Source organism: Elaeis guineensis, chromosome 7 (assembly GCF_000442705.2).
Source record: "Elaeis guineensis isolate ETL-2024a chromosome 7, EG11, whole genome shotgun sequence".
NCBI classification, from domain to species: Eukaryota; Viridiplantae; Streptophyta; class Magnoliopsida; order Arecales; family Arecaceae; genus Elaeis; species Elaeis guineensis.
Window position 1 is genome coordinate 27,864,209 of NC_025999.2, and position 13,613 is coordinate 27,877,821.

General features: G+C 47.8%; 1 protein-coding gene across 2 annotated transcripts in view; it reads left to right on the plus strand.

Moving 5' to 3' along the window:
* Nucleotides 1-12,887: 12,887 nt before the first annotated feature.
* The window catches only part of LOC105034226 (ACT domain-containing protein ACR12), a 79,044-nt gene continuing 78,318 nt past the window's right edge, over nt 12,888-13,613 (plus strand). For both annotated transcript variants that reach the window (XR_012142619.1, XM_010909283.3), the window contains exon 1: nt 12,888-13,126. Coding sequence is in view for 1 of the 2 variants with exons in the window: in XM_010909283.3 (XP_010907585.2) it covers nt 12,927-13,126 (200 nt within the window). In the remaining variant the exon portion in view is untranslated. The remainder of the gene's footprint in view (nt 13,127-13,613) is intronic.

The following is a 13,613-nucleotide window of genomic DNA, read 5'->3' on the forward strand; positions in this document are numbered from 1 at the left end:
ATGGATGAGTTATTTTGATAAGCTGTTCAATGACATGTAAAGGATTTAGGATGCTTTACTAGTTACATTAATGATAAAAATGTCAAGTATGCACATAAAATAGGAAATATTGTTGGACTTGATGGAATATCTATTAAGGTTTGAAAGTACTTAGGTTATGTAGAAGTGACTTGATTGACTAACTTATTTAATTTAAAAACTAAGATGATGCCTAATAAATGAAGGAAGAGTGCTATAATATCGATTTATAAGCACAAAGATAATATTCAAAAAAAATTTAATTATCATGGTATTAAACTTATAAGCCATACTGTGAAACTTTAGGAGAGATTAATTAAGCTCATATTAAGGTGTGATACAAATATATCAAAGAATTAATTTAGTTTTATACGAAGAAAATTAATTATGGAAGCTATTTTTCTCTTTTAAAAGTTAATGGAGAAATACAGAGCAAACAAATAATATCTTTATATAGTTTTTAAAGAAAGTATATGATAAAGTTTTTAGATAAATATTACGATAGGTGCTAGAAAAGAAAGAAGTTTCTATTAGTTATATTAATAAGATCAAAGACATATGTAATAGAGTAGTTAGTAGTCTAAGAACTAGTGGCGATAATACTAATAAGTTTCCGATCACAATATGTTTACACTAAGGATTTACTCTAAGTTCGTATCATTTTATATTAGTTATAGATGAGCTTATCGATCATATTCAGGATGATATTACTTAATGCATACTATTTACAGATGATATGGTCTTTGTAGATGAAACTAAGATTGGAGTTGATTGTAGGTTATTGTTGGGCATAAAATACCCTCGGCCGAAGTTCTTGGCAGGGTCGACCCTCGCGAGGCTCCGTCCGCGACTTCTGCCGCAAGGAAGACTTCGTCCGGACTCCTACGGGAGTCGGACTCCACCGACAACTTCAACGCAAGTAGACTCCGCCCGAACTCCTACGGGAGCGGGCTCCGTCCTCAACATCAACTACTGATAAGCCCTGTCCGGACTCCTACGGGAGCCAGACTTCGCCTTTGACTTTAATTGCAGGAAGACTCCACCCGGACTCCTACGGGAGCCGGGCTTCGTCCTCGACTCCAACGGCTGCGGACAGACTTCGTCCAGACTCCTACGGAGCCAGACTCCACCGACAACTTCAACCGCAAGTAACTCCGCCCGGACTCCTACGGGAGCCGGGCTCCGTCCTCAACATCAACTACTGGTAAGCCCTGTCCGGACTCCTACGGAGCCGGACTTTGCCTTTGACTTTATTGCAGGAAGACTCCACCCGACTCCTATGGGAGCCGGGCTTCGTCCTTACTCCAACGGCTGCGGACAACTTCGTCCGGACTCCTACGGGAGCCAGACTCCCCGACAACTTCAACTGCAAGTAGACTCCGTCCGGACTCCTACGGGAGCCGGGCTCCGTCCTCAACATCAACTACTGGTAAGCCCTGTCCGGACTCCTATGGGAGCCGGACTTCGCCTTTGACTTTAACCGCAAGTAGACTCCGCCGGACTCCTACGGGAGCCGGGCTCCGTCCTCAACATCAACTACTGGTAAGCCCTGTCCGGACTCCTGCGGAGCCGGACTTCGCTTTGACTTTAATTGCAGGAAGACTCCACCCAGACTCCTACGAGAGCCGGGCTTCGTCTTCGACTCCAACGGCTGCAGACAGACTTCGTCCGGACTCCTACGGGAGCCGGACTCCGTCCACGACCCCAACTGCAAGTAGATTTCGTCCGGACTCCTACGGAAGCCAGACTCCGTCTTCTATTCCGACTGCGGGAAGACCTCGCCAAACTCCTACGGGTACGGAACCTCGCTACCGACTCTAATCGAACTTTGGCCGATCAGTCTGGACCCCCTGGCAGGCCACAATAACGGACAATACTGCTCCACTCCCTGCGGCGAACCCTACGCAGCTCCATTACTCCCTGACAGGCCGTATTAACGGCCACGATTCTGCTCCACTCCCTGTGGCGATCTGTGTGATTCCACCATTCCCTGACGAGTCACGACAGTGGACGCGCTCCACTCCCCGTAACTGATTCACGTGGCGAGCCACGGTAATAGCCACGATCCCACTCTACTACCCTCCGCAATAAATTCCTCCTGACTCTGGGCGGCCCACTACCAGATGGTTACAGCGTCGCCATCGATTTGTTGCCCCCTCCGCCTATAAAAGGGGGCCCCAGATACGTTATTGAATAAGCTCTAGTTTTTTACCTAAAAACTCTGCTAAATTCTCCGTTCGAGCACTCCATTCTTGTTGAGGCAGAGAACTGACTTGAGCGTCGGAGGGTCTTGCGGAGCAACCCCACCTCCGGTTTAGACTTCCTTTGCAGGTCCCGCGGCGACCGCGACTCCCTCGACTCCAGCTTCTCCGGCGCAAGCGAATTTTTGCACCAACAGGATTGGCGCTAGAGGAAGGGGCGTTGCCTTCGCAGTACCCTTGTTCTTAAAGGAGCGCTCAACGGAACCGCCTCCGATCGCCTCCTCCGGCACCCACTCCTTGTTTCCCCCACGGGATCCTCGCCTGATGCCTTCTCGCGAAGCATCCGCACCAATACCCACGGCCTCCGCAGCCGTATCCCGGACCCCGGTCACGCCTGTGGTTTCCCAGGCCCGCATCCTCCAGCTATGGCCGCCAGCAGGGAGTGGCCGGACAATCGGCCTCCGACGGATTCCACCAACACCATCTCGGGAGGATCCCGACGGGAAACGACCAACATACCGCCTGTATCCCCCAAGCGACAAAAGACTGAAGAGCCCATAACTTTTACCGAAGAAGACACTTAAGGAGTCCAATTCTCTCATAACGAGCGGTCGTAGTTTCTTGAATAGAGCAATTATGACGTCCGTCGCATTCTTGTCGACAATGAAAGTTCGACCGACATCTTGTTCTACGACCCTTTTCAAGAATGACCACTCTTGACGGTCATCTGAGGCCGATTAGCTCCCCCTTGGTAGGGTTTACCGACGATGCCGTTCCGACGGAAGGGATAATAACCTTGACTGTGGCCGCAGGTCAATATCCAAGGCAATCCAGGGCCCTGGTGAATTTCTTGGTGGTGAAGGCCCGTCCGCCTACAACGCAATCCTCGACCGACCTGGCCTCAATGCTCTCCGAGCCGTCGTATCGACCTACCATTTGAAGTTGAAGTTTCCCACCGACCAGGGGACCGGAGAGGTCCGGGAGATCAAGCTCTGGCCAGACACTGTTACAATATAGCCTTGCAAAGAGGCGATCAATCTGATTCCTGCCCCGTCGATGGACTGGATGCTCGCGATGACCTCATCGAAGAGAGGGGTGCCCCCATTGAAGATCTGGTACCAATCCTTTGAACGACGGGAACTCGAGCATGTAGCAATGATTGGCTCCAACCTAGGGGAGGAGGTGCGGGCGCGTCTCATTGATTTTCTACAAAAGAATGCGGACGTTTTCCTTGGGTTCCGCAGACATGCCGGGGATTGACACGGAAGTCATGGAGCATCATCTGGCCGTCGATCCAAAACATCGACCGACGAAAGAGAAAATCCGAAGTCATGCTCCGGAGAGGCAGAAGGCGATAGCCGAGGAAGTGGATAAGCTCCTTAAGGCGGATTCATTAAGGAAGTCAATTATCCTGATTGGATTTCCAACGTCGTCCTGGTCAAAAAGGCAAACGGCAAGTAGAGGATGTGCATAGACTTCAAAAGCTGAATAAGCCTGTCCGAAGGACAGCTATCCCCTTCCCAGAATTGATCAACTGGTGGACGCGACCTCTGGCCATGAGCTCCTCACCTTCATGGATGCATTCTCCGGCTATAATCAAATTAGAATGGCCCGGAAGACGAAGAAAAGACAGCTTTCATCACTAATCGTGGCCTTTACTGTTACAGGGTCATGCCTTTCGACCTCAAGAATGCGGGCGCAACCTATCAACAGTTGGTGAACAAAATCTTCAAGGAGCAGATCGATCGTAACATGGAGGTCTACGTGGACGACATGCTTGTAAAAAGCAAATCTTCCAGAGATCATGTCGCCGACCTCAAGGAGACCTTCGACGCTCTCCAAAAATATAGAATGAAGCTGAACCCAACTAAGTGCGCTTTCGGCGTAACCTCAAGAAAGTTCCTGGGCTTCATGGTATCAGGACGCGGAATCGAGGCCAATCCAGAGAAAATTCGTGCCATCCAGGAGATAGCCGTCCCAAAATCGATAAAAGAGGTTCAGCGCCTCACAGGGAGGATAGCGGCCCTTAATCGCTTCGTCGCAAGGTCGACCGAACGGTGCTTGCCCTTCTTTCAAACCCTCAAGCAGCCGAAGAACTTCTGTTGGACCCCTGAGTGCCAACAAGTATTCGAAGAATTAAGAAGCTACCTTGGATCACCCCCGCTGTTAGCAAAGCCTGAGCCTGGGGAGGAGCTATTTTTATACCTGACGTCTCTCCCATGGCCCTCGCGGCCGTCCTTGTCAAAGAAGAGGTGAAAGTCCAGCGGCCGATCTACTACGTTAGCCGCGCGTTGAGGGACGCCGAGACCAGGTATACCAAATTAGAGAAATTAACTTACGCCTTGTTGATTGCAGCCCGGAGACTCCGACCCTACTTTCAAGGGCACACCGTGACACTACTCACCGACCAACCTATCAAGGCGTCTTGCACCGGGCAGACACCTCCGGAGGATGGCGAAATGGGCGATCGAGCTCACAGAATTCGACATCAGTTATCGACCCAGGCCAGCAGTGAAGGCCCAAATACTGCAGATTTATAGTAGAGTGTACCATCCCGGAGGAGGCTAACTTGAGCAAAGTCGAAGGCCCGGTTCCATTTAGACCGGATGGGGGGAGAGGCCCTGCAACGCCCATATGCGCCCCCACAGCCCTGTTAGGGACAGGAGGAGAACCTCGCCTAACTTGAGCAAAGTCGAAGGCCCGGTTCCATTTAGACGGATGGGGGGAGAGGCCCTCAACGCCCATATGCGCCCCCACAGCCCTGTTAGGGACAGGAGGAGAACCTCGTCCTAACTTGAGCAAAGTCGAAGGCCGGTTCCATTTAGATGGATGGGGGGAGAGGCCTGCAACGCCCATATGCCCCCCACAGCCCTGTTAGGGACAGGAGGAGAACCTCGCCCTAACTTGAGCAAAGTCGAAGGCCCGGTTCCATTTGACCGGATGGGGGAGAGGCCCTGCAACGCCCATATGCGCCCCCACAGCCTGTTAGGGACAGGAGGAGAACCTCGCCCTAACTTGAGCAAAGTGAAGGCCCGGTTCCATTTAGACCGGATGGGGGGAGAGGCCCTGCAACGCCCATATGCGCCCCCACAGCCCTGTTAGGGACAGGAGGAGAACCTCGTCCTAACTTGAGCAAAGTCGAAGGCCCGGTTCCATTTAGACCGGATGGGGGGAGAGGCCTGCAACGCCCATATGCGCCCCCACAGCCCTGTTAGGGACAGGAGGAGAACCTCGCCTAACTTGAGCAAAGTCGAAGGCCCGGTTCCATTTAGACGGATGGGGGAGAGGCCCTGCAACGCCCATATGCGCCCCCACAGCCCTGTTAGGGACAGGAGGAGAACCTCGCCCTAACTTGAGCAAAGTCGAAGGCCCGATTCCATTTAGACCGGATGGGGGGAGAGACCTGCAACGTCCATATGCGCCCCCACAACCCTGTTAGGGATAGGAGGAGAACCTCGCCCTAACTTAGCAAAGTTGAAGGCCTGGTTCCATTTAGACCGGATGGGGAGAGAGGCCCTCCAATGCCCATATGGCCCCCACAGCCTTGCTAAGGATAGGAGAAAAACCTTGCCCTAGCTTAAGCAAAATCGAAGGCCCGGACTCCTACGGGAGCCGAGCTCCGTCACCAACTTTAACCGGTGGTAAGCCCAGCCCGGACCCCTACGGGAGCCGGGCTCCATCGCCAACTTCGATTTCTGATAAATCCCGTCCAGACTCCCACGGGAGCCGGACTTCGCACCTTACTTTGATTGCAGGAAGACTCCGCTCGGACTCCTACGGGAGCCGGGCTCCGTCCGCGACTCCAATCGCAGGGGGATTCCGTCCGGACTCCTACGGGAGCCGGACTTCGTCATCAACTTCAACTGCTGGCGATCTTCACCCAGACTCCCACGGGAGCCGAACTTCGCCCCGACTTCGCCTACGAGAGCCAAACTCCCATAGCCTGCTGAGAGCGGAGAAAGATTCCAAGCGAAAAAGAAAAAGAAAGGCGATGGACCACATCAACGACGATTGGAAAACAAACAGCGCCCGAGGTGCATAGAACCCCATCACAGCAAGGATTGAGGCTCCCATCAGGAGTTCCAGCCTTCAAGGAAGCTTTCGACGTAAAATATGACAACTTCCTCGGGGCGACAAAGCTCGGACCTCCGAGCTCAAGCCCGAGGGGACATCAAACCGAATGGCCCCAGGCGAACCTGCGGCCATTGACGAAAGGATGGGTTGATACGATGACAACCAGGCACCTTCGAATGACATAAAAGTCGATAAGGAGCTCGGCAAATGACAATTCAACACGAATAAAAGGGCCACCGACGACCTTAGGACGACATCAAAAAAAAAAAAAAAAGGGAAAGAGAGAAGAAGGGGGAAGAAATTCGGCAGACAAAATTCACGAGGTAACAAAATCTCCTTCTCATTTTGCAACTAACAAGATATACGTTACAAGCCCCGGAGGGCCAAAAAGGAATACATTATTACAAGGCTCGAAACACGGCTTGGAAAGGATGCACTGGAGGCCGCTTCAGGCTGCAAACTTCTCTTCCATTCCTGTCCTTCCCAGCCGCATTTTTCGATGCGTGTGGCAGACCTGTCGGCTCTCACCCCGCCTTGTTTCGCTCCACCTTCGAAGTCCCAACCCCCGGGGGAAAAGGATGGGATAGATTCCAGGGGCAGTCGGGGCAACGGCAGCGGCGATGAAGACCTGTTTCAAGAAGAACCGGAGGCAGCGGCGGCGCCAGAGATATGCGCCATCACCAAATGCTCCGTGACAACCGCCGTCCGAAGTATTCCGCAAGGTCGGCATGCGCTACTTCCACCGTCCCCGCAACAAGTTTTACTGCCCCACCGTCGACGCCGACAGCTTCTGGTCCCTCGGCCCCGACGACATCAAGGATCCCGCCACAGCTTGTGACGACAGTTCTGCCCTCCTGATCGGTGTCACACCGTCTTGCTACTCCAAAATTCTCAGGCAGAACGCCTTTACCGGCGGTCCCCATTATTAAACCCCTGTTGTTGAAGAATTCTTCCCCAAGCCCCCTTTGAAGCGACAGGGACCTACAGCGGCCGCTCGATGATCAGAGAACTCGCAGACCGCTGTTCTCCTCCTTGCCTTCCTCCAGGTCCTTGGCATCCTCTCGAGAATGCCTCTGAGGTGGAGGACCTGGCGGGGAAACTCCTTAGAGAGGAATCGGGGGGCTGAGGATGGCAGAGAGACGGCAGTGACCGGCGCGGAGGGCGCTCGGAGTCGGCAGGGGCACCAAGGGGGTGGCTGAGTAGCTAGGCTCTCAGAAGAAAGAAAGGTGCCGTCTTTTAGGCAGAGTAAGGCTCCGAAGGAGGGGTAAGGGGTTTAAATAGGCAGCAGATCTTAGCGCAATTATGGTGGCGGGTGTCCCTAGACCAGCCAGAGCTTACCACGTGTCCCGCGTGTCCCACTCGTCGCTATCGAGGATTGACTGTTCGCAAATTTTCATGGCGCGATGCTTGGGGTCACGTCTCAGTGAGAGTTTCGAAAAGACTCTTCGGGTCGCCATAATCGGAAAAAGGACTCTGGCGTGCGCGCATTAAATGCCGACATATCCAAGGACGATTTCGCCCGGACGTCAGGGGAAGAACTTCGATCGCGATAACTTCTCCGTACTTCCTTCATTCGAAATTCGAACTTGAAAGTAGGGGGACTGGTGTTGGACATAAAATACCCTCGGCCGAAGTTCTTGGCAGGGTCGACCCTCGCGAGGCTCCGTCCGCGACTTCTGCCGCAAGGAAGACTTCGTCCGGACTCCTACAGGAGCCAGACTCCGCCGACAACTTCAACCGCAAGTAGACTCCGCCCGACTCCTACGGGAGCAGGCTCCATCCTCAACATCAACTACTGGTAAGCCCTGTCCAGACTCCTACGGGAGCCGGACTTTGCCTTTGACTTTAATTGCAGGAAGACTCCACTCGGACTCCTACGGGAGCCGGGCTTCATCCTCGACTCCAACGGCTGCGGACAGACTTCGTCCGGACTCCTATGGGAGCCGGACTCCACCGACAACTTCAACTGCAAGTAGACTCCGCCCGGACTCCTACGGGAGTCGGGCTCCATCCTCAACATCAACTACTGGTAAGCCCTGTCCGGACTCCTACGGGAGCCGGACTTCGTCTTTGACTTTAATTGCAGGAAGACTCCACCCGGACTCCTACGGGAGCCGGATTCGTCCTCGACTCCAATGGCTGCGGACAGACTTCGTCCGGACTCCTACGGGAGTCGGACTCCGCCGACAACTTCAACCGCAAGTAGACTCCGCCCGGACTCCTACGGGAGCCGGGCTCCATCCTCAACATCAACTACTGGTAAGCCCTGTCCGGACTCCTACGGGAGCCGGACTTCGCCTTTGACTTTAACCGCAAGTAGACTCCGCCCGGACTCCTACGGGAGCCAGGCTCCGTCCTCAACATCAACTGTTGGTAAGCCCTGTCCGGACTCCTGAGGGAGCCGGACTTCGCCTTTGACTTTAATTGCAGGAAGACTCCACCCGGACTCCTACGGGATCCGGGCTTCGTCCTCGACTCCAACAGCTGCAGACAGACTTCGTCCGGACTCCTACGGGAGCCAGACTCCGTCCACGACCCTAACTGCAAGTAGACTTTGTCCGGACTCCTACGGAAGTCAGACTCTGTCTTCTATTTCGACTGCGGGAAGACCTCGTCCAAACTCCTACGGGTACCGGACCTCGCTACCGACTCTAACTGAACTTTGGCTGACCAGTCTGGACCCCCTGGCAGGCCACAATAACGGACAACACTGCTTCACTCCCTGCGGCGAACCTACGCAGCTCCATTACTCCCTGACAGACCGTATTAACGGCCACAATTCTGCTCCACTCCCTGTGGCGGATCCTGTGCGATTCTACCATTCCCTGACGAGTTACGACAGCGGACGCCGCTCCACTCCCCGTAACTGATTCCACGTGGCGAGCCACAGTAATAGCCACGATCCCACTCTACTACCCTCCGCAATAAATTCCTCCTGACTCTGGGTGGCCCACTACCAGACGGTTACAGGCGTCGTCATCGATTTGTTGCCCCCTCCGCCTATAAAAGGGGGCCCCAGATACGTTATTGAATAAGCTCTAGTTTTTTACCTAAAAACTCTGCTAAATTCTCCGTTCGAGCACTCCATTCTTGTTGAGGCAGAGAACTAACTTGAGCGTCGGAGGGTCTTGCCGGAGCAACCCCACCTCCGGTTTAGACTTCCTTTGCAGGTCCCGGCGGCGACCGCGACTCCCTCGACTCCAGCTTCTCCGGGGCAAGCGGATTTTTGCACCAACAGTTATAATTATAGAGGAATATATTAGAATTATCTAAAGGTTTTTGGTTAAGTAAGAAGGATGGTATATATGTAATATAGTTTTAGTAAAATTAAAAGTAGAGGTGAAGGTAAAGTAAAAATTGAGGATAATAAAATTTCTAAAACCCATCATTTTCACTCTTTATGATTGATTATTCATAAGGAATTGGAGATTAAGGTTTATAAGATTGAAGCATGATGGATAAAATAGAAAAGTGCAAATGGGATATTATATGATCATAGAATATCTATCAAATTGACAGAAAATTTATAGGGACCAGCTATGCATTGTATATAATATAGAATGTTGGTAGTTAGAAAATAACACATACACAAGATAAGTATAGTTTGAGATAGATATATAATAACATAAGAAAAGATAGAATTAGAAATAAAATCATTTATAAAATAATAAAAGTAGCACTAATCAAAAATAAACAAAGAGAATGATAACTTAAATATTGGATATATATACAATATAGGCTAAGTGATGCACCAATAGAAAAGAATGAATTAATACATATCAACAAAAAAAGGTTAGATTGAAAATTATATGAGATAAAGTAGGAAGAAAGGAGTTGATAGCTATATTTTTTAAAAAGTCTAATCTATGATGGAGCGGAATGGAAGAAAAATATTCATATTGCTAACCCTAACTAGTTTGAAATTAAGGCTTAGTTGAGTTGAGCTGAGTATGGGTTAGTATGTAGGTAACTTTGCATTCCACCTTCTTTTTTCCTTATGGATTTTGTTAAGAGTTTATTTGAAAACTTCTAGTGGGATAAGTTTGAGATTTTAATATGGAAGATAGGGAGAGTAGGCTTGGGAGAGTGAGAGCAAGGTGGCCCCTAGCCCAAATCTTACTATTGATAGGCTTATAAAGAGCAATGCAATCCCAAAAAGTTTTCAAGTTGCCACCAACTCTATAAGGTAATAAGGAGCCAAAAAAGCAAACAAAAGGTTGAAAAAAGACAGGCAACAAAATCCAAGCTTATTACATAAGGTATCATCAGGGAATGGTTGAAAATGCAGCATGCCCTATAGCCCTAGAGATTGGAGGCCTAAGCCTATACTTCTCTATGTTGGAAGGGTGCTAGGACACTTCAACCATATGCCTACTAAATAGGCACATGATGTTCAAGGATTGTATGCTTGATTTGAGATCTTTGTTAGTACTAGAGGTCTTCTTGTTAGTTGGATTAAGAGGTTTTGAGTTCTATACAATCATCTAGATGTTTTAAAGGAAAAGAAAGAATGGATCTACAAACTCTCTATTAAGTATATGGAAATTAGGCCAACAACAAGCAAAAGAAAAAAAAGAGATAAGTTAATTTATTATCAAAGAGCAAAAATTTTCATTGGTTACAAATTAATTGCCTGCTGCCAATTGAGATCACAAGATCAAATCAAAGAAATCAAAGAAGAGGGGGTAAAGAGGCCCATCTAGTGGTGGCTTGGCATCATCCAACATTGTTCCTCCTCAAAGGAGACTCCTTGGGAATTTCTCATAACTCGAACACTTTTTTTTTTTTTTGCTCTAGACTTTGTTAGATCTTATATTATTTGCTCCTTGGTTAGATAGATCTAATTGTAAGAGATCTAGGAAGATAGAAGAAGAAGGAGAGGAGGAGAGGGAGAGCTAGATCTTAAGCTAGAGCAAGAGAACTAAAGAGCTAAGGGTGGATCCAAGAGCTAAGAGATCCTTTAATTTTGTCCCCCAATAGTTTATTTATAGATAGAGAAGCAATGGCCAATGACTGTGTTTGAAATTTTTTAAATTGTAGAGGGATCATGATGCTAAATAGCATTCAATCATTGATTTAATGAGAGAGCCATGTATTAAGGGTTTGCTTTGACAGGTTGGTTGACCAATACTAGATCTAATGGATAGGAATTTTTTTCTCTCGGTTGTTTTGTGAGAGAAAATTAAAGCTTGAAAATATTAAATCTATTTGATATTGTTATTCTTTCAACATGTTTGTAATATTTGATATTATTATCTTTTAACATTTTTGTAGTATTTTTAGACATTTTTAGAGGAACATTAATTGGTAAGTCACACATGCTAGAAATAGAGAAATCTTGATTAGGATATCTAGGCTAAGGAGAAAGGCCATATTTCAATTTTGAGCTTAATTTGAGTTCATTTGATCCAATTTAAAAAAAAAAGAGTCAAATTTAGTATCAAAATTAGAACAAGTCAGGTCCAATTGACTTACGTGTGCAGAATTTGGTCAAATTGAGTATAAAGTCATTTAGTTAGACTTGTGAGTCGCTAATTGGGGTGGAAAGAAGTTATATCAAGTTAGACTTGTGATAAATGATTTGAACTAAATTATATCAAGTTAGTGACAGGCTAGATTGGGTAATTGAATTAGTTGATTCAAGTTAATTTGTTGAAATAAGTAATAATTTTGCTTAATTGAGATAATAATTGATTAATTATTGGTGGAGTTAGATGGAAGAGCATGTGAATTAAGTTCGGAATGAAGTTGGATACGAAAAACTAGGTTAGAATGGATGAACTAGGGTTGAAATTGGGAACATATTGATGCAATTGGATTTAATTAGATTCAATTAAATATATAATTGATTAAATGAAGGTAGGATAGAGTAGACATCAACCCATCTAGTACTAATTGAAATAAAGAAAGTTTTAATGAGATGAAAATCCACCAAAACTAAGTAATTTTAGATTTAAGAGCATAATCACTTGTTGCTTTTGGATCTATGAACTTGGCATGCGATGCACAGAAATATCGTTGCTCATGTGAGCGATAAAATTTTTAAGATCTTTATTTATTTTGAAGGAAGTTTGGGTAGCACGACTCTCGTGCTCTCTCTCCCACCCTCTCTTGCTTTGTCCCTCATTCTATTCACTTCCTCTTTCTAATCTTGGCTTATTTTTTTGACCATTTCCAAAGAAAATCTTAAACAGAAAAAATGCATGTTGGAAAAAGGTTCATTTGATTTCTAAGTTCATTCAAAAAAAAAAAAATTCTAACAGATTGTGATGATGTGAAGAGAAAACAGTCTTAGACTAATCTTGACCATCCAATTTTATATGGACGGACATAGTCCTTGCAATGTTATTGGCGGTTAAGCTCGTTATTGTAATCCACCAGCTTGCTTAGCTCGCCCCGTCGATCTTGGAGATCACCCTCACGAATTGCTAGACAGCGAGGAAGCCAGCAATGATATCATACCCGTCCATCAGATCAGCATTCCATCTGAACAGTTGGAATGAAACAAAAGCGTTCCTCGCTGTTCGGAATGTTATAGCAGATCCAAGACCATTGCTCACCAGCGGGTACCTATAAATAGCCCGCCTTCGCTCCCTCTCCATTCCAAATCTCAAAACGAAGACACATCGGGCGATGGCGATGGCGCGTGCGAGCCTTCTTCCCTCTTCTTCTCTGCTCTTCCCTTTCCATCTCGCTCTCCACCAACCCTATAGGGTTCCCAAACTAGGGTTTCTTCCCCATCCCCCTTCTCGGCTCGAAATCGCCAACTCCCCCAGTTCGTCGATGGATCCAATGCTTTGTTCTCGCAGGGGTTTCTTCGGAACGACTCGTGGGTAAGCTCGAAAACTCGATCTTGATTCAAAGGGGTGATCTTGGGTACTCGAAGAAATAAGATTTGGTTTCTTGACTCTTTCACAAAATTAGGCGATCTTCGGTTTTCTTCATGATGAGAATCCAGTATTTGTGACTGAAGTCTAATTGTCTTCCATCTGAAATTGTTTCTATTCTTAAGATTAGTTTGATTGGAGGTTTTATTTTGTGATCTTTTGCTGTGATTTTGATCTAATTGCTGAGACTATTGATATGGTATCCTTTTGGAATGATATATGGTGGTTCTTTTTTAACTTTAATTATTTGGTTTTCACTTCCCTGCAATGTGTTGAAGGTGATGGAATTGTGCATCTTGTGATGCTGATTGAATGTTCTTGATGGCTTTGGAATGGTCAAACTGTGGTTATCATTAGGAGAAGGGTGTGTTAGTGATCATGGTAGTGTTTTTGCATTGCATCTTGTTCTGCTCTGTTGCTCTGTCTTTCTAAC